At 45.3% G+C, this 21,994-nt stretch overlaps 1 protein-coding gene across 1 annotated transcript in view; it reads right to left on the bottom strand.

Moving 5' to 3' along the window:
• Nucleotides 1–21,994, bottom strand: part of LOC137327019 (ATP-binding cassette sub-family G member 1) — a 43,133-nt gene that overhangs the window by 5,598 nt on the left and 15,541 nt on the right. The window contains exons 2-11 of the mRNA XM_067992397.1: nucleotides 20,916–21,033; nucleotides 18,507–18,639; nucleotides 15,429–15,479; nucleotides 14,341–14,486; nucleotides 13,416–13,539; nucleotides 10,935–11,049; nucleotides 9,333–9,481; nucleotides 7,451–7,552; nucleotides 3,848–4,016; nucleotides 2,704–2,804 (exon numbers count right to left, since the gene is read on the bottom strand). Coding sequence (XP_067848498.1) covers nucleotides 2,704–2,804; nucleotides 3,848–4,016; nucleotides 7,451–7,552; nucleotides 9,333–9,481; nucleotides 10,935–11,049; nucleotides 13,416–13,539; nucleotides 14,341–14,486; nucleotides 15,429–15,479; nucleotides 18,507–18,639; nucleotides 20,916–21,033 — 1,208 coding nt within the window. The remainder of the gene's footprint in view (nucleotides 1–2,703; nucleotides 2,805–3,847; nucleotides 4,017–7,450; nucleotides 7,553–9,332; nucleotides 9,482–10,934; nucleotides 11,050–13,415; nucleotides 13,540–14,340; nucleotides 14,487–15,428; nucleotides 15,480–18,506; nucleotides 18,640–20,915; nucleotides 21,034–21,994) is intronic.

Genomic DNA, 21,994 nt, shown 5'->3' with positions numbered 1-21,994 from the left:
TCTTTTTATGTGTTAGTCTTTCCTTCCTTTGTTTGTGGGTAAGACCCCCCCGCCCCATCATTCTATGTTTTCTTCTCTTCTCATCCCTTCCAATGAGGCTCTACATTATTCCACCTAAGAAGGTACAGAGAGGAGACATGAGGAGCAGCAGAGGACTGAGTTACAAGGACAAACAGGAAAAACTTGGCCTATTCAGCCTTAAAAGGAGGTGACTGTGAGGCGACCTTACAGAGGTACAGAAAATATTAAACGATATAAGGTAGATTTCAAGCACTGCTTCAAATCAGACTATGGCTGTAGGATGAGGGGAAACAAGTTCCAATGAGCAAATAGGTAAATTTAGCACTGATACCTGGAAATTTTTTGCACATGGTGTGATTAATATGCAGAATAAACTCCTGGAAAGGGCAGTGGGACATTTAAGAAACAGTTGGGTGCTATTGTGTGTAAGATTCTCAAAATTCACAGATCCCCCAAAACTCGGAGAAAAACCCTAAAAAACCCTGAGTATGGGAAAACTTTGGCAATTGACTATAAACCTAAAATGGAAGGATAGTTGAGAGGCCACCAGGCGAAATCAACAAAACACACACCGTGGAGCTTCAGACATGTCTCTGTTTTAATGCAAAACGGACAGCAGGGGGTCGACAATCACTCCCATTGAAAGAGGCAACTTTTCCAGACATGGTGGGGCCATGCCTTTGTTTTAAAGCAAAACCATCAACACCTAGGACGTTGGATACAAAAGGAAGCCTTATGTGACAAGCTCTAAATCTGAATTAAAACAATGACCCATTGGGAGAAGCAATTTGCAATATGATTGGGACCATCAAAAAAACCATCAAAGATTCTTAAGAACTTGGTAAGAACTGTTTAAACAGACCATGGTAAGAGAGACATCCACAAGGCAAAAGCTCTCTCTCTCTGGCTTGCTGGCTCTGGTGGGCTGCTTGTCTTGGTTCTGCCTGTGTCTGGAAAGAAGAGCAGTTTCCAGCAAACAACAAGGCGAGGGGAAGGCAGTTCGATAGGGAAGATCAGCAGCTCTAGAAGCAGGTCGACACACAAGAAACCAGAGCAACAGCCCCAGTGACCATCAGACACCTCGCGGCAACAAGGGCCTTACGAAACAACCAACCGAATATTACCACCAACCAACCGGGTAATATTGAGCCACCGCGACCAAAGAAAACCAACTCGGGAGAAAACCGAAGATCCGCAAAGTTTCCACTCTACAATCTATTTCTGACTTACCTCTGGGTGAATTACTGTCAAGGTTTCGTTTGGTGAGCATTATCTCTGGCCCTTTAGAGTCCAACCTAGCTAGTGAAGTGGGATTAGGAGGGGTGAGGTATCTTTCTACTGTAATTTCCCTCGGGTGTACCGAAGTGTTCCCCATTTTATTAGAGTGTTAAGATTGTTGTGTTGTATTTCCTCTCTTGAATAAAGGTCAAAGTTTCTTGCACCAAAACCAGTTGTCGGCTGCACTTTGTCACAATAAGTCCAAGGTCTAGAACCCAGGGAGTGGGAGCGATTCGGACCGCTCAGAAGTCAGAGGTGAAGCTGACACACACCACCACCCCCTACATGTGAAAGGACTGTGGATTCTTTCTACAACTAATGAGCAAAGATGGGCCACATATCCCTTCTGCACCACATCTATCCTGTGATCGTTTGAACATTCCCTCAGGCCTCGGCCTATGCCTCTTCGGTCATGGTCACTAGGAAATACAGCGGCTCTCTCTCTCTTTCTGTTTTTTTGATCCTTGGACTCTTTTAGGAACATAGGAACAGGAGTAGGCCATTCAGCCCCTCGTGCCATTTGATAAGATCATGGCTGATCTGTGATCTAACTCCATATACCCGCCTTTGGTCCATATTCCTTAACCTTTGATTGCCAAAAAGCTATCTATCTCAGATTTAAATTTAGCAATTGAGCTAGTATTTTCTTGGGTTAACGGTTGTGCTCCATCAACTCAGCAATGCAGGATGGCGGGCGTGAACCCCATATCCTGTCATTCCATGGAGCTGTGCTTTGGTCATTCAATCTACCACTTTCACTAATGTTAACACCTTTTTCTTTCCAGGTGTTTTCTGGCATCTTGCCCAAGTGACCACTCTTCACGTGTGACTGGACAATGATCGGCTACAGGAACCCTGGCGGATCTTTCCATTGTGGTGCCTCCGCCACTGTCCTGGCCAAGATCGGCCAACTCAACACAGACCTGGGATCTTCCTGATTAATGCGGCAGCACCACACCACACCTGACATTAACCTGGCACAAGTCTGTAAAAAGAGAAGCTAATAGAATTCTAGGTTTATCTCAAGAGGTATAGAATATAAAAGCCAAGAGGTAATCACAAGTCTCTATAAAACCTTAGTAAGACCTCAGTGTGCAGTATTGGGCTCCGCACTATCAGAAGGATATTGAGGCTTTAGAGAGGGCACTATGTAGATTCACTAGGATGCTGCCTGGTATGAGGAAATACAAAGAAAGACAAAGAAAAGTTGGGTCTTTTTTCATTAGAACAATGCATATTATGGGGTGATATGATAGAAGTGTTCAAAATTATGAAAGGATGGGACAGAGTAGATAGGAGTAGTAGGGTATAGTAGTGTATTTATGTTACTGGACTAATCATCCAGAGAACATTTGTGTCATCAGAGAAATGAGCTTCACCGAGGACCAATGCCTCTTCTCTCACCTGGAAGGGAACATCCGCCATCGTCTTAGCCAAATAGTAGGCCTTTAGGCTGTACCAGTAGTTTAGATGCTCCCGAAGAAATACTCCCATCTCCAGCGGAACTACAAGGAAGGAATAGCACAGTAGTCAGGAAGAGAGTTCAGATTGACCCTGGTGTTATATGCAGGCTCGGGGACCACTTGTGGCCCACCTTCCCTTCACCTGTGGCCCTTGGCTGATGTGGCATCACCTTGAGCCACCTTTGGCCTTCTATGCTTGGTATTTGCAGACCTACATTGGCTCCTGGTCCAGCAACATCTCAATTTAAAAATTCTCATCCTTGTTTTCAAATCTCTCCAGGGCCTCGCCCCTCCCTATCTGTGTAACCTCCTCCGGACCTACAACCCTCCGAGATCCCTGTGCTCCTCCAATTCTCGCCTCTTGCGCATCTTCAATTTTAATCAGCAGCCTAGGCCCTAAGCTCTGGAATTCCCTCCCTAAACCTCTCTACCTCTCTCCCCTCCCTTAAGACGTTCCTTAAAACCACCTGTCCTCATATCTCCTTATGTGGCTCAGTGTCAAATTTTGTTTGAAAACGCTCCTGTGAAGCGCAGTGGAACGTTTTATTATGTTAAAGGCGCTATATAAATGCAAGTTGTTGCTGCTGCTGCTGCTGCTGCTGTTGTTGTTGTTGTTGTTGTTTGCCCTGCTGTAGGATGTTAATCATTGGGTTCAACGGCGAAATTCCTCTTACGACGGGGTTCGAGGGAATTCCCGCTTTTCCCCATAGATAGCGACCCGCTAAGGCAATCAGCAGAATGCGCGGCTTTCCAATTTTGTTAGCCAGTGGAGGAAACAGGAATTCTCCATTGATTGTTAGAAGAGGAATTCCAGCAATTTCTCCCCCCTCCTCAGACAGACAAGGTTTGGAACATCACATTCCCAAGAACTGTGCCTCTGAATTGCAACAAAAATGGCATGAGATAGTCCAGTCCTCATTCCCCTATCCTCCTGGTGGAAAGGTGGTAATCTTTTTTTTAAACTTACATAAAATGTTTTTTAAAAATTGGTGTGCATTTTATAACTGGATACTCAGGAGGTATCATGAGCCTTAGGAATTCTCACTCAGATGAAGCGGCCACACCTTCAGTGAAGAGGTACTCACAGGTAAGGACAGTTGGCATGAGGGCTGCGAACATCAGGAAGAGCATGGAAAAGAAGAGGAAGCCCGAGTTGCTCAGCACCTTCTTCGCCTCGTTCCCAATGCCCAGGTATAGCAAACCTATCAACAACCCAATCCCAATGTGCGACGTGATTCGTAGGTGAGTCAGAACCTGGTGAGAGAAAGGACGTGCTGTAAGCCCATTTAAAGTAAAACATCATAGTTTCTACCATCATAAAAATTTCTTTGTACTTGAATTGGAAGGAAGTGACTAGTGGTATCCCACAAGGATCTGTGCTGGGGCCTTAACTGTTCACTATATTTATTAATGACTCAGGTAACACAATAGAGAGCCATATATCCGAGTTTGCCGATGACACAAAGATTGGTCATATGTAAAGAATCTTACAACACCAGGTTATAGTCCAACAATTTTATTTTAAAATCACAAGCTTTCGGAGATTATCCCCTTCGTCAGGTGAAGGGGATAATCTCCGAAAGCTTGTGATTTTAAAATAAAATTGTTGGACTATAACCTGGTGTTGTAAGATTCCTTACATTTGTCCACCCCAGTCCATCACCGGCATCTCCACATCACAAAGATTGGTGGCATAGTAGATGGGAGCATAAAATTACAGAGAGGCATTAATAGATTAAGTGATTGGGCAAAACTGTAGCAGATGGATTTCAACACAGGTAAATGTGAGGTCATTCATTTTGGACCAAAAAAGGACAGTTCTGAGTTTTCACCATTTTTTAAATGGTGAAAAGCTAGGAACAGTGGAGGTCCAAAGAGATTTAGGGGTCCATATACACAGATCGATGTATGTAGTAAATGTAGTACTCGGGTACAAAAAATAATCAAAAAGGATAATTAATGTTAGCCTTTATAACTAGAGGGCTAGAATATAAAGTGGGGGGGGAAGTTTTGCTATAGCTAGCCAAGGGTATTAAGGGATATGGAGCCAAGGCGGGTGGATGGAGTTAGGATACAGATCAGCCATGATCTCACTGAATAGCAGAACAGACTCGAGGGGCTGAATGGCCCACTCCAGTTCCTATGTTCCAATGTTCCTAATACTGTTATGAGCTCTATACAAGATTTAATCTCCAAAGTGGACAATTTCAGGATCATAACTCCCAACTTGCAATTTGTTGAAAGGGTGCAATTCGGGTCAACACTTGGGGAGGGCGTATCTCTCTGCAGAAAGAATCCCTTACAAACTAAGGTGTGGGTAGCCTCCTCTTCCTCTTCTCTCTTCTACTGCCTCCCCTACTTTCTTCCTTGTTGACTGAAATAACTCTAGGCAGGAATCCCACAGATACAGTACAGCTTAAGGTATAACTTTATTAGCCCAAAAGTATAGAGTGTTACAGTTATAGATTGGTCATAATGTTCTAATATCCCTATTCCATTACAAGTTACAAGTATCACATACCCACAACCAGGGAAACCTTAGCTGGGTCAGTGAGATGCCGACTAACTAGTCTTTTAGCCCGAGTTTCAACCATGAATTTTAACTGTCACGACCCGATATCACATCAGCAGAAATCGTATTAACTCTTTCGCCATGATGTCATTGAATGGCGGAACAGGCTCGAGGGGCTGAATGGCCTACTCCTGTTCCTATGTTCTCTTGTCAGATGAGAAGTAAAACATCTTCCCTCTCAGCTGGACGTAAAAGATCCCACGGCATTATTTCATGGAAGAGCAGGGGAGTTTTCCCCAGTATCCTGGCCAATATTTATCCCTCAACCAACACCACTAAAACAGATTATTTAATCATTTATCTCATTGCTGTTTGTGGTACCTTGCTGTGCACAAATTGGCTGCCGCGTTTCCCTACATTATAAAGTGACTACATTTCAAAGGTACTTCACTGGTTGTGAAGTGCTTTGGGATGTCCTGAGACGCTATACTGATGCAAGTCTTTCTTTTTTCTTTCTTGAAACAAAGAAACCTCATATACAAAGATTTGACAAAGCTTGTGGATTATTTCTCAACACTTCTCCCTCCCTCTCCTTCCCCACTTGCCCCTCTCCCTCCTTCTATTTGCCCCCCCTCACCAACCCTCTTAACCCTGCTTGACCAGAAGAATTCAAATTGGCCTTGATCACCCATGTGCAACTCTATGGGACATCAGCTAGTTGTATGTCTAAACATCAGATGGAGAGAGGAATCATGAGTGGAATGATGTTTCAGATCAGCTCAGTCAAGTAGTAGAAATGCAACCAAAATGTCAATGTGTCTGTTATCACTAAAGGTGCTGCCTGACCTGCTGAGTGTTTCCAGTATTTTCTGCATTCATTTCAGATTTCCAGCATCTGTGGTATTTTAATGTTTTGTACAGGTTTTGAGTGAGCTTTTTGAGGTTGGGAGAGAGGTAGTCAGACAAAAGGGCTTAGAAAATGAGCCTGGGGCTGTGATGGCTGTAGGCTTTGCAACTGAAAATGGAGCAGGAGTAAAGGAGGCAAACGGGAGTCCTCAAGAGCGCAGAGGGTGCAAGCTGGGAAGCAAGGATAGTGGAGGGAATGGTGGGTGAGGCAATGGAGGGGAAGGGGGATTTGTATTTGAGGTCAAGGATTTTTAAATCAACGCATTGGGGAAAGGGGCTTTGTCAATGCGAGTTCTTTCTTCCTTCGAACTCACCCGGAGAACACGTCATCATAAAGTGAAGAGTGAAAATTTGAACATTTGAGTGCTGATATTACCCAGTAACTGAGAGTGTTGTTCTTAACTAGTGACTGAGGGCACTGTTATTACCCAGTAACTGAGAGTGTTGTTCTTAACTAGTGACTGAGGGCACTGTTATTACCCAGTAACTGAGAGTGTTGTTCTTAACTAGTAACTGAGGGCACTGTTATTACCCAGTAACTGAGAGTGTTATTCTTAACTAGTGACTGAGGGCACTGTTATTACCCAGTAACTGAGAGTGTTGTTCTTAACTAGTAACTGAGGGCACTGTTATTACCCAGTAACTGAGAGTGTTATTCTTAACTAGTGACTGAGGGCACTGTTATTACCCAGTAACTGAGAGTGTTGTTCTTAACTAGTAACTGAGGGCACTGTTATTACCCAGTAACTGAGAGTGTTGTTCTTAACTAGTGACTGAGGGCACTGTTATTACCCAGTAACTGAGAGTGTTGTTCTTAACTAGTAACTGAGGGCACTGTTATTACCCAGTAACTGAGAGTGTTGTTCTTAACTAGTAACTGAGGGCACTGTTATTACCCAGTAACTGAGAGTATTGTTCTTAACTAGTAACTGAGGACACTGTTATTACCCAGTAATTGAGAGTGTTGTTCTTAACTAGTAACTGAGGGCACTATTATTACCTAGTAACTGAGAGTATTGTTCTTAACTAGTAACTGAGGGCACTGTTATTACTCAATAATTGAGAGTGTTGTTCTTAACTAGTTACTGAGGACACTGTTATTAACCAGTAACTGAGAATGTTGCTCTTAACTAGTAACTGAGGGCATCGTTATTACTGATGTTATTACCCAGTAACTCAGAGCTGTTGTTATTGAGTATCTGAGCGTGTTATTGTTACTGAGTAACGGAGGGCACTGTTATTACCCAGTGACTGAAAGCACTATTATTACCGAGTCTCTCATGATGCTGAGGAAGGTCCTTTTGAAGAGAATGCAGAATTGGGTCAGGCAGCTGGCCGAGAAGCTGTGGCAGCCTTCTGAGGGAGACGGATCCTGGAGAACAGAAAGAAGAAGCTCAGCTGTGTTTAATTTATTATTCCCTGCCACATGATCCTTGGTTCCAACCCTTCATTAGAAAGGGACTGATTACCAAGACAAGGGATGACACGGCTCCGAAATGGAGCTCCCTTCCCGCCCCACCATCAAACAGGCCCAGGTCAGGTACAGATAGACCTTGTGATTCAGTGTGCTTAAAGAACTCTGATAAATCCTGTTAATTTCTATACTTATCTCCAGTGCTGTCTGAGTCCAGTGATTTTGTACAAATATTCCCGGACACATTGAAAATGTCGGTTTCTAAGCAATAATAAAAATAAATGACTCTCCCTATGTATAACATGGGTTAGTTTTAGCGTAAAGTTCCTTCTATTCTGCCCCAACAATGTGCCTTAGCCCCAAGATCAGAACAGCTCCCTCTACTGTACAAGAGATTTCTCAATTATCACACCAGGTATCCTCTCTGATTGGGTCTGCGATTCAATGTGAGTTGGAGTGAAGTTAGGAGCAATTTTGCACTGCGGACTCAGGCCAACTGGGAACTGGACTGCATCTGCTCAAATTATTTCACATAACACTCACGAGCAGCAATGGGCTCCACTAACATAAAATCATTTAATAGAATTATTGGTACTGCAGCTTTTTTCCTCTCAGAAAGAAGATTTTCGTCCCATCAGTGTGAGGTGGCTTCAAACCAACTTCCAAAGGTGCCAGGACAATGCACCATCAGGTCTCCTCCATTCCTTCCCCCAACCTTCCTCAGTGTCACTCTTAAGCTGGACTCTAATTTTAATCGGAATTTAACTCCCGGAGGGAGCGGATGTCAATCCCATTTGAATCTGGTGCTCGCCTGAAAAAAGGCAGCTGGCCGTTGCGGGGGGGGGTGTTGGAGATGAAAATCAGGCAGCAAAAGTCCAGAGGTCTCGCAGCTAGGAGTGGGGGGCGGTGGGGGGGGGGGGGGGGCGGGGGGGGGGCGGGGGGGGGGGGGCGGGGCGAGGGGAGTCCGGAGCAGGAGAACAGCAGAGGCCTTCAAATTCCTTGTGAGGCCCGGAGGTGCGCTCCAAAGGAAATTTTTTTTGACTTATCTACAGTGGGCCTTGCTGGCTTCCCGACAGCTTTACCTGCCGGGCCGGCTACGGCAGGCACTCCGATCAGGAGCGGGTTAAAATGGTATCGGGATCCCACGTATGTGATGCCACCCCGATTTGCATTTATTAATGAGGCTCATCTGCCGCCAAAGCCAGCGGCGATAAAATGGGGAATCGGGGGGAGCAGAGCAGGGAATTGAGCCGTTCTACTTGAACGGCTCGTTTCCTGCCGATTGAGGATAGTTTAGATTCCACCCCCACTTAAGAGTCACTTTGGGTCGGCTCGCTCTTCAATTATTTTGTCCCCTTGCCTCTTCACGGCTAGGGTCTGCTTCCCCGCTTGAGACTGGGGTCTCAGCATGTAGGGATCAGGTCCTTCTGTACCATGGTGCAGTTGGCACCTCAATGCCCCAGCCCCATGTGGCCACTGGGGCATCACAGGTACGACTAAGCCCCAGTTACGGCAAACGTTTAATCACCACGGGGAGGCTGGGTGCTTATCTACAAGAAAACAGAGGCAATAGTCATCGTCTCTCAAAGCTGATAGAGATCTAGGAACAGGATAACAAATGCTTGAAAGCCATTTGACTGAGGGTTTTGGGGGGGTGCGGAGAGACCAAAAGAGTGAAGGATAGGGTTACAAATGTAATGAAACCGATCTAGAAATAAATACTCCATTGTTACCTTACCTCTAGAGAAGGCCTGTGCCATTGGAAAGGGCTCAGTTCCTTCTCTCCATTTTCAAGTGGTTTGCAGTCGGTATCGCACTTCCCATCCTGCACTGCTTTCACCAAACTGGGGTTCTGCTCCCCGTACTCACCGGACGCCACCTCCATCACTATGGAAACAAGCGTGGCACGTTAACATGTGATGCCATCTCATCTCACGTGAGATTATCTCTTGTGTTTGCAGCTGTGAAGAGGCAGGTGACTGTTGCTGCTCGTGACCTAAATTATTTTTTTGGAGGTTTTATTCTTCCTATTAATAATTTTAGCGGAAGAGCCATCAAGGGTACCAAGTGGGATTTGTTTTCTGAATCTGACTAAGGTGGGTTTGCTGGGCTCCTCCTCCGCCCAGGAATTACCTCTGCAACTCCCTCCAGTCATGTTCCTTTCTAACACTAGGGCCTCGATATTAGCCCCCTTACAATGGGCAGGAAAGGGTCGGGGGTGGCGGGGGGGGGGTTAAAAAGTGAAATGTGTGGGACACAACCCCAACCTGCCGCACACGCGCCCACTGCCATTTTTACGGCGGCAGATGTCCCGCCAAAGAGAAGCAAGACACTTAATTAACATATTTAAATTGGGCTCCTATAGTGCAATTGGGAGCCCTATTTGAAGTTAACTGCTGCTGCACGGGTTTCCCTGGGGTCTCTAAGGTAAGCGGCTCTTTCAGCACTCCCTGTGTGCCAGGAGGAGCAGGAAGGCTCCCCCAGGCCCCTCAAGGAAGTCCTTGGCTTACCCCAGCCAAGATCGCCAGCCTCCCCCCCCCCCCACCCCAGCCCGGACTCAAGTGGCTTTAGTGTGATGCCTCCCCCAGCCCTCCCATTCGTAGACCTCATGTCCCCCCACCGATTGCTGACCTACCCCTCACCGTCCATTGATTGCTGATCTACCACCCACCACCTTCTGTCCCCAAGGATCTCCAGCTGTGTCTTCCTGCTGCTAATGTTCCCTCCTGCCCGCCAGGCTGGGCAGTCCATTTGGCCGGCTGCTGGGAGGGGGGGCCAAGCTAGAAGATGTTAATGAGGTCCCGTCATTAAAATAATTCCCTGAACTGTCTTGTATACCTCTGTAAGGTCACCTCTCAGATACCTTCTTCCCACGCTGAGAAGCCTGAGTGTCTCTAGTTTGTTTCTCATAACTCAGACCTTTAACACTAGTGATCAGCCTTGTGGATCTTCTCTGCGCTGCCTCCAATGCTTGTGCCTCAGCGACCAGAGATAGACACAATACAAAAGCTGCAAGGCTATATAAGGCTTTTACTGCATTGAAATCGCACTGTGTAACATGATGAACCAAAGCATTAATGGCTTTGTGCGGAGTTCTTTTGTCCGTTACGTCATTAAGACGTGATTTAAATGGGTTAATGTCTTTATTAAGAGAGCAGATGGAAGGATTCCGTAAGAGCACGCCAATGTCACAGAGTGCAATGTCGCCCAGTGAAAGTCATAAGGCAGAAATTTCCTCTGTGAGGTGCGATCTTTATACTGGCATTTACAGTTTCAATTTGCAAAGAGCAGGCCCCTCCAATGACATGCATCACATGCTGTGTATAACACCAGTTCATACCAAAGTCGGCGGGATTGTGGTAGGTCGGGCAGTTCAGGCCAATCTCCTTGAGATAAGGGACGAGGCTACAAACATTTCCACGGTAAATGCACTGCCCCTGGCTTAGGACATAGAGCTGGATAAAAACAAAAGGAGAACAATACATGAGTAAGAGCAGTCCCCCACCCTGCCAGGTCTCAGACACTAGGGCTGATCATTATTCACCTTGGTTTAAAAAGTGTGGCTTATTTTGTTCCGCCTCACGTCACTTATCTTAAATGGGTTTGCGATCTGTATTGCATGAATCTCCTACAAGTCTCTACACGCGGACAGCTCCGTCCCAATAACTCCTGAACAGCGTGTAATCAATACACCAGCACCAACGAGCTCCTGTTCGTGAGGAAACAGCTGACAAACTGCGAATGGATGAAAGACACTGAACTTTCCAGCCACGATTTTTCTCCCCCCACCACGTCACCTCAGAGGAATTCTCACAGTGCGCTCATCGCAACCTCCGCCAAACTTGGCTGGTCGGCTGGGCTCAGCCAATTTGCACATGCCGGGCAGGACTGGAATCGCAACTCGCTCAAAATAGAGAGATTTGCACTGCCTTAATGGCCAGCAGCAGAATAAATTCAGAGTGTAATTCTGTCTGGAACGGAAACCAAATAGCCTCCACCCCCCCAACCGTGGTCCCAGGAAGTTGCTGGCTCTCCCCAGGCAGATCCTCCAATCTGAAGGCACAGTCCATTAACTCCCATCACCCAATTTCCAAGGGTGGTCTTTGGAGCGGAGTCCACCCAGCGGTACCCCTGGAAAAGGACGCAGAAGGCGTCGCAAAATCATTTGCATAGGATTCAAATGCTCCTGCCCTTTGTGCTTCCCATTTAATGCTGTCCCTAATGCCCCAGACGTTGGTGCACAAGATCCGTTCAGGAATATTGGCCGCTCTTACCCTAACTCATTCTTTCCCAGGTCCTCAATCCTCTGGTGATCCTTCCCTCCTTCAGCCTTCCTTTATCTTCTGCAACCTTCGGGGATTTTGAACCCAATCTTGGGATCAGCTGGTCAACTACTCTCTGATTTACCTTATCTTCTCTCCTCTACTCTTCTCAAACCTGCCAGCTGTCCTGAAACTAAGGACGTTTGGACCTTCATCGAGCTTTCTCAAGTAAGGAGAAGCTGGCGCCCAACTGGTCTGGATGTTTGCCCGTTGTCACTGATGCAGCTACTTGTTGTGAATCGTAACTTATTCCAACGAGGCATGAGACACTGAGATATATCGCTGATATAGGATTCAGCAGGTCGCTGCCAAGTGGTAGGCGCCACCTGCGAAACCAGCGTGAATCCCCTGTCGTTGGCACCATCTCTGGCAGTGAACCAGGGAATAAAGCCAAGTAATGTGTTTAAAGCAAAAGTACTTAGCTCATCGAATTCACCCCTTCCTTCCTTGTAAAAAAATGATGATGAGTCAGCAGCATTGGCAGGGGAATAGAACTGCAGAGGCAGAAGTTTTTTTTGTGGGAGTATGACCGTCACTTGTTTGTGTAAGGTGGCACCTGTCTCCCTTCTGGAAAGGTGCCCAATTCTCCTTCTGGTCTGCTAAACTTTGGCAGGAAAGGTTGAACCTAACTTGTAGGATGCCCATTCCTGGTCATCCCCATTCCTTTAAAGGGTGATGTGGCTTTAGTGTGATGCCGACACATGCATCACAATCAGGATTATCACTGGGATCTCTGAATAAAGTTAACCCTTGGACAGGTGCAGCAAAGCAATGGCTTGTGTCCATCATGGCGTTGCAGAGTGTGGTGGGTTCGTGATTTTAGGCCGAAGCATGCAAATGCCAGGTGATTCCTCGCAGACAAGGAGACAAAGCCATGTTACTAATCAAGCAAGATCGCAAGCTGGGGTTGTTCTCATCAGAGCAGAGAAGGTTATAGGGATATTTAATAGAGGTGTTCAAAATTATGAGGGGTTTTGATAGAGTGGAGAGGGAGAAACTGTTTCCACTGGCAGGGGAGTCAGTAACCAGAGGATACAGATTTAAGATAATTGGCAAAAGAACCAGGGGGGAGAGGAGGAGAATTTTTTTTACGCAGCGAGTTGTTATGATCTGGAATGCACTTCCTGAAAGGGTGGTGGAAGCACCAGCCAGGATTCCCATTCCTCCAGCGACTTCTGCTGAAAGCGTATGTTTGGGTCTGGTGTTAGGGATGGACGGACCCATACAGTCGAATAGCCTGTTGCCATTCAAGGCCAAGGCTCGTACATGAAGAGTGGCCTCTTGGGCGCATACTTACCACAGCACGAGTCAGCGCCTTCAAGACTGGAGTTGAGAAAATTGAAGGAGCAGAGAAAAAATAAAATCACTTCTGGAGTGTTTTAACGTAAATTTGTTAGATCCCACACGAAGTTGGTGAGTGACAATCAGTCACATAAAATGCTGGGGCAAAACGATTGGAATTCCTCTTTCAAATAAAGGGGAGAAAGTAAATTTCTTACCTTGTCAAACAGCTCGAAAAGTTTGGCACTGGGCTGGTGTATGGTGCAGATGATTGTTCTCCCACCCTGAGCCAAGGATTTCATCTGACTCACTACCTGGAAACAGGATGAGCTGTCCAGGCCACTGCAAGCAAAGAAATGGGGTGATGAAATTAGGCAAGCGGACAAGTAAACATTGGATAGATCTTTCCGAGAGCCGGCACAGGCATGACGGGCCGAATGGCCTCCATCTGTGCTGTATCATACTATGATCATACTATGATATATTAGACTATCTCTATGAAAGAACAGCTAGAGTGCCCCACATTGGAAAATCCCAGGTACAAACCCCCATCCCACTTCTCCAGGGCACCACTGGTCAAAAGAGGATTATGTCGGACAAGTTTGCTTTGAGTATGCCGATATGGAGTCTCTTCTTCACATTAATAACTCCAAGTAATTCAGTGGTTACTCATTCACATACATTTAGCCCTTTACTTTATAAAAGAAAGTATTTGCATTTATATAGCACCTTATCCCATCTCTCAGTATGTTCTAGAGCACTTTGCGTCCAATGGATTATCTGAAATGAATTGTTATATAGTTAATCGCAGCAGCCGTTTTACATACCACAAGGTCCCACAGATAGCAAAGAAATGAATGAGCAGTTAACCAAGTTATTTATGTGGCGTTGGATGTGGGAAGAATATTGGCCACTGGGAGATGCCCCATTCAGCTGAAAGGGCTTCTCCACATCAACGTCTACCAACTCCTTTCATGATTGTGCGTGGACCGTAACCCGGATTTTCTGATCGGTGTTAGTTCCATGCCTGCAAAATAACGCCGATCTAAAAATACCAGCTCATGTCTTCACAACGACCCGCACTGTTCAAACTGTATTAATTCTCCAGGCACTTGTGTTAAAATTGATAAAAATAAAAGGTACCTGGTAGGCTCATCAAAGAACATGACAGGAGGGTTGTTCACCAGCTCTAGGGCAATGGCAAGACGCTTGCGCTGGCCTCCAGACAGGCTGCCGGTCCGGGTGTTGGCACATTCCAGCAGACCAAGAGCTGTTAGAATCTCCTTCACCTATCGAGAACAGATGTGAGATCACAAGAGATCAGATAACGAGGGCCAGCTATTCGATTTACATACGTCTTCAAGATTTTTCAATGTTAATTTTGAAAACAAGATCACAAGGTAAGCAGGGATGAGGACTGCCAGTCTGAGCTCATCCGTCCAGAAGGTGCATGAAGGGAGAACTTCCTGACAAACTGAGAGTTTGAAAAAAATCTTTTTATCGACCTTTTGAATAATCTATCGAGTACGATAGTGCAGTCACTACATAGAATTACATAGACTGTACAGCACAGAAACAGGCCATTCAGCCCAACTGGTCCATGCCAGTGTTTATGCTCCACATGAGCCAACTCACTCCCTACTTCATCTAAACCTATCAATATATTCTTCTATTCCTTTCTCCCTCATGTGTTTATCTAGCTTCCCCTTAAATGCATCTATTCTATTCGCCTCAACTATTCCTTGTGGTAGCGAGTTCCACATTCTTACCACTCTCTGGGTAAAGAAGTTTCTCCTGAATTCCCTATTGGATTTATTAGTGACTATCTTATATTTATGGCCCCTATTTGGTGCCCCCACAAGTGGAAACATCTTCTCTACATCCATCTTATCAAACCCTTTCATAATCTTAAAGACCTCCATTAGGTCACCCCTCAGTCTTCTCTTTTCTAAAGAAAAGACCCCCAGCCCGTTCAATCTTTCCTGATAGGTATGACGCTAGGATGTTCAGAATGCGAGACTGACTGAGGTGAAGAACTACAGGGATAAGCAACAATGGGCCGAATGTCCTTTTCTCATCCTTGACCCTTTTCTTCTGTCCTCTCACCATCGCTGCGGACCTGCTGCCCTGTTGGAAGGCTTACGATATGTCCTGTGCAAGTCATCAAAATAACAAAACAAAAAATGAAAACACTCCAGAGGACCTGGCTCAAAATCTCAAATGGGACTCACCATTTCTTTTCGACCTTCATCTTTCTCCTGGAGCTTCAGGTTAGCTGAGACCTGAAACACAACGAAATTACAGTGAGACTTCAACAACAGCAACTGTCCTCAGATCAGCAACTGTGAAGGGCAGTACAGAGCTATACAGTAGGTGCAAGCTCAACCATAAGACAGCCTCCGGGCAGGACCTCACACAGCTTGGTATTAGTGTGCTCAAATGAAACCTGATACCTGGGTTATATTATCTCTTTTTGCATCACTCCACACCAGATACCTATTCGCATCAGTGCGATAGTGGCAGTGTATTTGCAGTCTTAGAATCAATATTTTGTAACGTGAAAATGAAAGGACTGAGACTCAACAACAACTTGTATTTATACAGTGCCTTTAATGTAGAAAAATGTCCCAAGGTGTTTCACAGAGGTGTGAGCAAAATGGACGAGGGAAAGATTAGGAAAAGGTGACCAAAAATTGGTCAAAAAAAAGAGTTTTAATGAGGTTCATAAAGGAGCGGAGGGAGAAGTAGAGAGGTTTAGGGAGGGAATTCCAGAGTATGGGGCCTAGGCAACAGACAGGGCCGCCGATGGTAGAGTGAAAGGAGGGGTGGATGCATAAGAGGCTACAGTCGGAGGAACAGAAAGGTTGGGGGAGGGGGCTACATAGAGGGATTTAAACACGAGGCAGAAATGTTTTTATTTGATTGCGTTGGGGGACCGAAAGGCAGCATCGGTCAGTGAGGACAGGGGTGAGGGGCAATCCGTTTATCATTGAAGGTTAAGGAGTCACAATGGCCTTGCCTCAAGCTTTCACCTACCAAATATACCCCATGAGGTGGTCACTCGCATGGTGGATTGGGGAGTGCTATGGATGTTGTCTATATGGACTTCCAGAAGGCATTTGTTAAAGTTCTACACATCTTTGAAGGTGACAGGACAAGTTGAGAAGACTGTTAAAAAAACATATGGGATCCTGGGCTTTATTAATAGAGGCATAGAGTACAAAAGCAAGAAAGTTATGCTTTTTTTCATTCGTTCATGGGATGTGGGCGTCGCTGGCGAGGCCGGTATTTATTGCCCATCCCTAATTGCCCTTGAGAAGGTGGTGGTGAGCCACCTTCTTGAACCGCTGCAGTCCGTGTGGTGAAGGTTCTCCCACAGTGCTGTTAGGAAGGGAGTTCCAAGATTTTGACCTTGTAAAACACTGGTTAGGCCTCAGCTGGAGTATTGTGTTCAATTCTGGGCACCATATTTTAGGAAGCATGTTAAGGTCTTACAGAGGATGCAGAAGTGATTTACTAGAATGGTGCCAGGGATGAGGGTCTTCAGTTATGTGGAGAGGCTGAAGAATTTGGGATTGTTCTCTTTAGAACAGAGAAGGTTAAGGGGAGATTTGATAGAGGTGTTCAAAATTATGAACTGTTTTGACAGAGTAAATAAGGAGAAACTGTTTCCAGTGGCAGAAGGGCCAGTAACCAGAGGGCACAGATTTAAGGTGATCGGCAAAAGAGCCAGAGGCAACATGAGGAAACATTTTTTTTGCGCAGTGAGTTGTTGTGATCTGTAATGCACTGTCTGAAAGGGCGGTGGAAGCAGATTCAATAGTAACTTTCAAAAGGGAATTGGATAAATACTTGAAGGGGAAAAAATTTACAGAGCGATGGGGAAGGAGCAAGCGAATGGGGCTAATTGGGTAGCTTTTTCAAAGAGCCGGCACAGGCACGATGGGCCAAATAGCCTCCTCCTGTGCTTTACCTACTATGATACTATGATACAAGAGATTATTAGCAAAACTGAGAGTGCACAGAATTGGAGGTAACCTTCTGACATGGGTGGTAATTGGTTGGGAGGTAAGAGACAGAGAGAAGGGATAAAGGGTACGATTCTGATTGGCGAGATATGACAAGTGATGTTCCCCTGGGATCTGTACTGGGGACTCAGCTTTTCACAATATCTATTAATGACTTGGATGAAGGAATAGAGAGTTGTATATCCAAATTTGCAGATGACACTAAGTTAGGAGGCACAGTAAATTGTGTAGACGGGAGCATGAAGTTACAAAGGGATATAGACAGTGAGTGGACAAAACTATAACAGGTGGAGTTCAACGTGGGGAAGTGCGAGGCCCTCCACTTTGCATCTGAGAAAGACAAATCAGAATATTTTGTTAATCGGGAGAGTCTAATAGCTATGGAGGAGCAAAGGGATTTCGGTGTCCATGTATACAAATCAATAAAAAGCAGTGTACCGGTAGAAAAAGTAATCAAAAAGGCGAATGGAATGTTGGCCTTTATCTCAAGGGAGTTGGAATACAAAAGTGAGGAGGTGATGCCTGAGTTGTACAGGGCCTTGGTTTGTATTCCCTTGAGTTTGGAATGTTGAGGGGTGATCCAATTAAGGTATTTAAAATGATAAAGGGATTAGATAGGATAGATATAGAGAAACTATTTCCTCTGGTGGGGGAATCCAGGACAAGGGGGCATAATCTTAAAATTAGAGCTAGGCCACTTAAGTGAAATCAGGAGGCCTTTTTTACACAAAGGGTAGTAGAAATCTGGAACTCTCTCCCCAAAAGACTATGGATGCTGGGTCAATTGAAATTTTCAAGACTGATATGGATATTTTTGTTAGGTAAGGGTACCAAGGGATATGGAAACAAGGCAGGTAAATGGAGTTGAGGTACAGATCAGCCTTGATCTAACTGAATGGCAGAACAGGCCCAAGGGGCTGAATGGCCTACTCCTGTTCCTATGTTCTTAAGTGCAGCTTTCAGCCTTTGTAACACCTGCACAATAGGTAGCATCCTGCACTTTGGGCCTCATTTCTTCACCTGGATGTCTCAATTAAAATAAAAGGACATTCAAGAGACTCTGCCAAAGCATTCAATAATTACAATTCCTTAGTCAGTGGGGAGCAGAGCAATAAGGCCTAGGCACTAGGGTAGTTCGGAGATGCAAAAGAACAGGGCGGGGGGTAATCTAAACAATGGGGAGAGCTGGCTGGGTTGAGGAGCTTTTGTCATTCGGACCTTGCTCTGCTCTTGGATGGAGACAGCAACTACTTGTACAGAGCCACTGCATCACAGACTTACCATCATTGCCTCCTGAACAGTGAGGTGAGGGAGCAGCATATCATCCTGCATGATGTAACACGACACTTTCCGGAAGGATCGAAGATCTCGAGGGTGTCCATTAATCAGGACCTGGCCCTTCATTCCTGTTTCTCTAAATTAATCACCAAAACAAAATAGATCGGTAAAGAGTAACCAATGAAAAGTTATTATTTGCAATAAATATCTTTTCTCACAAGATTTTTAATCTCATCAAAATGAGGGGAGTCAGCGCTGGGAGCAGAATGCTCTTCCACATTTTCATCCCAGGTCAGAAACAGCAGCGACTGGATGCAGAATAAAGCTCCCTCTACTTTGCTCCAACAAGGCTCCTGAGCTCGTAACGTCAGCCTCAACCTCTGAAGATAACTCCCCACCTACAGCACCAATGTGATCTCTCCATTTCCTACTCCAACCATTTTGTGGCCTCGCTGAGATTGCTAACCAGTGTGTCAGTTTGGAGCCCATGCCCATTAGGAAGTGGGCGGATGCCACCTAACCTCATTTCATGTTAGGACTTTCACAACTAGCAGAGAGAGGAGACTTTCGTCCCAGAGGTGAAAAAACCAATGGAATAGCCCAAGGCACCACCCAACTCCTCGACATAACACATCCACTAACCAGCAGCACGGGTATATCTATTGTAAAATGCAGTATGTAAATCACACCTCCGTAATTGTTTTACATATTCTTTATCAATATAGGGAAGCAACTAATATTTTTTTTGTAGGCTGAATTGGAAGGCAAATTGAACCGGAGTTGGCGACTGTAAACAAAATTCATGCATGCGAGCTTTCACTTCAGATTCACATACTTTTCACAGTGACGGTATTTTTGATGCACTTTAATACAAGCTAGGGCTTGTGCAACAATGTGGTGACATTACTAGCAACGCCCTGGCCATCCACAGGCGGTTGTACATTTTAGAATCATAGAATCATAGAAAATTTACGGCACAGAAGGAGGCCATTCGGCCCATCATGTCCGCACTGGTCGAAATTGAGCTACCCAGCCTAGTCTCACTTTCCAGCCCTTGGCCTGCAGCCTTGTAGGTTACGGCACTTCAGGTGCATATCCAGGTACTTTTTAAATGAGTTGAGGGTTTCTGCCTCTACCACCCTTTCAGGCAGTGAGTTCCAGACCCCCACCACCCTCTGGGTGAAAAAATTTTCTTCAGCTCCCCTCTAATCCTTCTACCAATTACTTTAAATATATGCCCCCTGGTTATTGACCTCTCTGCTAAGGGAAATAGATCCTCCCTATCCAATCTATCTGGGCCCTTCATAATTTTGTACACCCCAATTAAATCACCCCTCAGCCTCCTCAGTTCCAAAGAGAACAACCCCAGCCTATCCAATCTTTCCTCATAGTAAAATTCTCCAGAACTGGCAAAATCCTCGTAAATCTCCTCTGTACCCTCTCTAGTGCAATTACATCCTTCCTGTAATGTGGTGACCAGAACTGTAAACAGTACTCAAGCTGTGGCCTAACTTGTGTTTTATACAGTTCCAGCATAACCTCCCTGCTTTTATATTCTATGCCTCGGCTAATAAAGGAAAGTATTTCTTATGCCTTCTTAACCACCTTATCTACCTATCCTGCTACCTTCAGAGATCTGTGGACATGGACTCCAAGGTCCGTTTGTTCCTCTACACCTCTCAAGATCCTCCCATTTATTGTGTACTCCCTTGCCTTGTTTGCCCTCCCCAAATGCATTACCTCACACTTCTCTGGATTGAATTTCATTTGCCACTTTTCAGCCCACCTGACCAGTCCATCGATATCTTCCTGCAGTCTACAGCTTTCCTTCTCACTATCAACCACACAGCCAATTTTTGTATCATCTGCAAACTTCTTAATCATGCCCCCTACATTTAAGTTCAAATCATTAATATATATCACAAAAAGCAAGGGACCTAGTACTGAGCCCAGCGGAAACCTACTGGAAACAGCCTTCCAGTCACAAAAACACCATCGAACATTACCCTTTGCTTCCTGCCACTGAGCCAATTTTGGATCCAACTTGCCACTTTCCCTTGGATCCCATGGGCTTGTACTTTTTTGACCAGTCTGCCATGTGGGACCTTGTTTTCTCTCTTTCTTTCTCCCTCTTCTGAGAGGCATTGATTCCTTTCCAGAGTACAGCCTACACAGCTGCTGACAGTTCTTCGGGCTCCTCACCCATGTTGGTCATTCCTGGTGTGTGAGCCCAGAGAATGGGTGCTGGCAGATTATTCTACAGCGTAGGCCTCACTGCCTACTATCGCTGGATAGTGATCAAGGATCAGGTTATGTGTACTACATATTTTAAGAAAAATACAGTAGTTGTAATGTTCAGATAATTGCTGGGCTCCTCTTTAATGCATTTCGGCTGGCCTAGTTTCTTCTTACCTGTACCCTGCCAGAATATTCATGAGCGTTGACTTCCCAGCTCCCGAGGGACCCATGATAGCTATAAGCTCTCCACTGCTAAACTTGCCTGAGATGCCCTTCAGTAAAGTCTTGTAACCTATTAAGGCAGAAATATATGAAACATCAATGTTAAATGCACTTAGATACTTAAAAAAAATTGGTTAATTTGATATTTTAGGGAGAAACTGGTAGGAAGGTCCATAACCAGAGGACACACAGATTTAAAATAATTGGCAAACGGACCAGAGGGGGAGATGAGGAGAATTTTTTTTTAACGCAGTGACTTGTTATAATCTGGAATGCACTGCCTGAAAGGGTGGTGGAAGCAGATTCAATAGTAACTCTCAAAAGGGAATTGGATAAATACTTGAAAAGGAGAAATCTGAAGGGCTATGGGGAAAGAGCACGGGGAGTGGAACAAATTGGATAGCTCTTTCAAAGAGCCGGCACAGGCACGATGGGCCCAATGGCCTCCTTCTGTGCTGTATCATTCTACGATTCTATAAGTTGTTCCTTATCAAGGTGATAGCTGTCAGTGCTGGCGAATGGAACACTTTTCTATGTTTGACACCCTGTGTCAACATCAAGTACTTCCAGGTCAGGTAGAGCGCAGGCCAGCTGCAGAAGACAAACATACGAAAATGACGGGCAGGAAAGGACCAGCTGGTCCAACAAACCTACCCCACACTCATGATTACCCGAGCCCCATGACTAGACACTACCGCCGCCCACCCCCTCCCCACAGCCATGTAATCTCCTGGGAGAGGCGAAAAAGCAGAAAAAAAACCCAACGCATTTAAAAGAGGAAAGAAAATCTGGAAAATTTCTCTCCAACTCCCACAGGCAATCGAAGAGTAAAGCTTCTCCTTCCTCTCCCCTAACAGAGGGAATGAAATCCTCTATGTGTTATGTGTAGCAAAACCATGCACTTATTCCTTTTTTAAGCAGGTCACCGTTTCATAACACAACCAAAAATGAAAAAAAAAGAATGACTTGTATTTATATAGTGCCTTTCTCAACCTCAGGACATTCCAAAGTGTTTTACAGCCAATGTGGCA

Source organism: Heptranchias perlo, chromosome 11 (assembly GCF_035084215.1).
Source record: "Heptranchias perlo isolate sHepPer1 chromosome 11, sHepPer1.hap1, whole genome shotgun sequence".
NCBI lineage: Eukaryota > Metazoa > Chordata > Chondrichthyes > Hexanchiformes > Hexanchidae > Heptranchias > Heptranchias perlo.
Note: the sequence above shows the minus strand (reverse complement) of the source record. Positions and strands in the feature narration are given on the sequence as shown.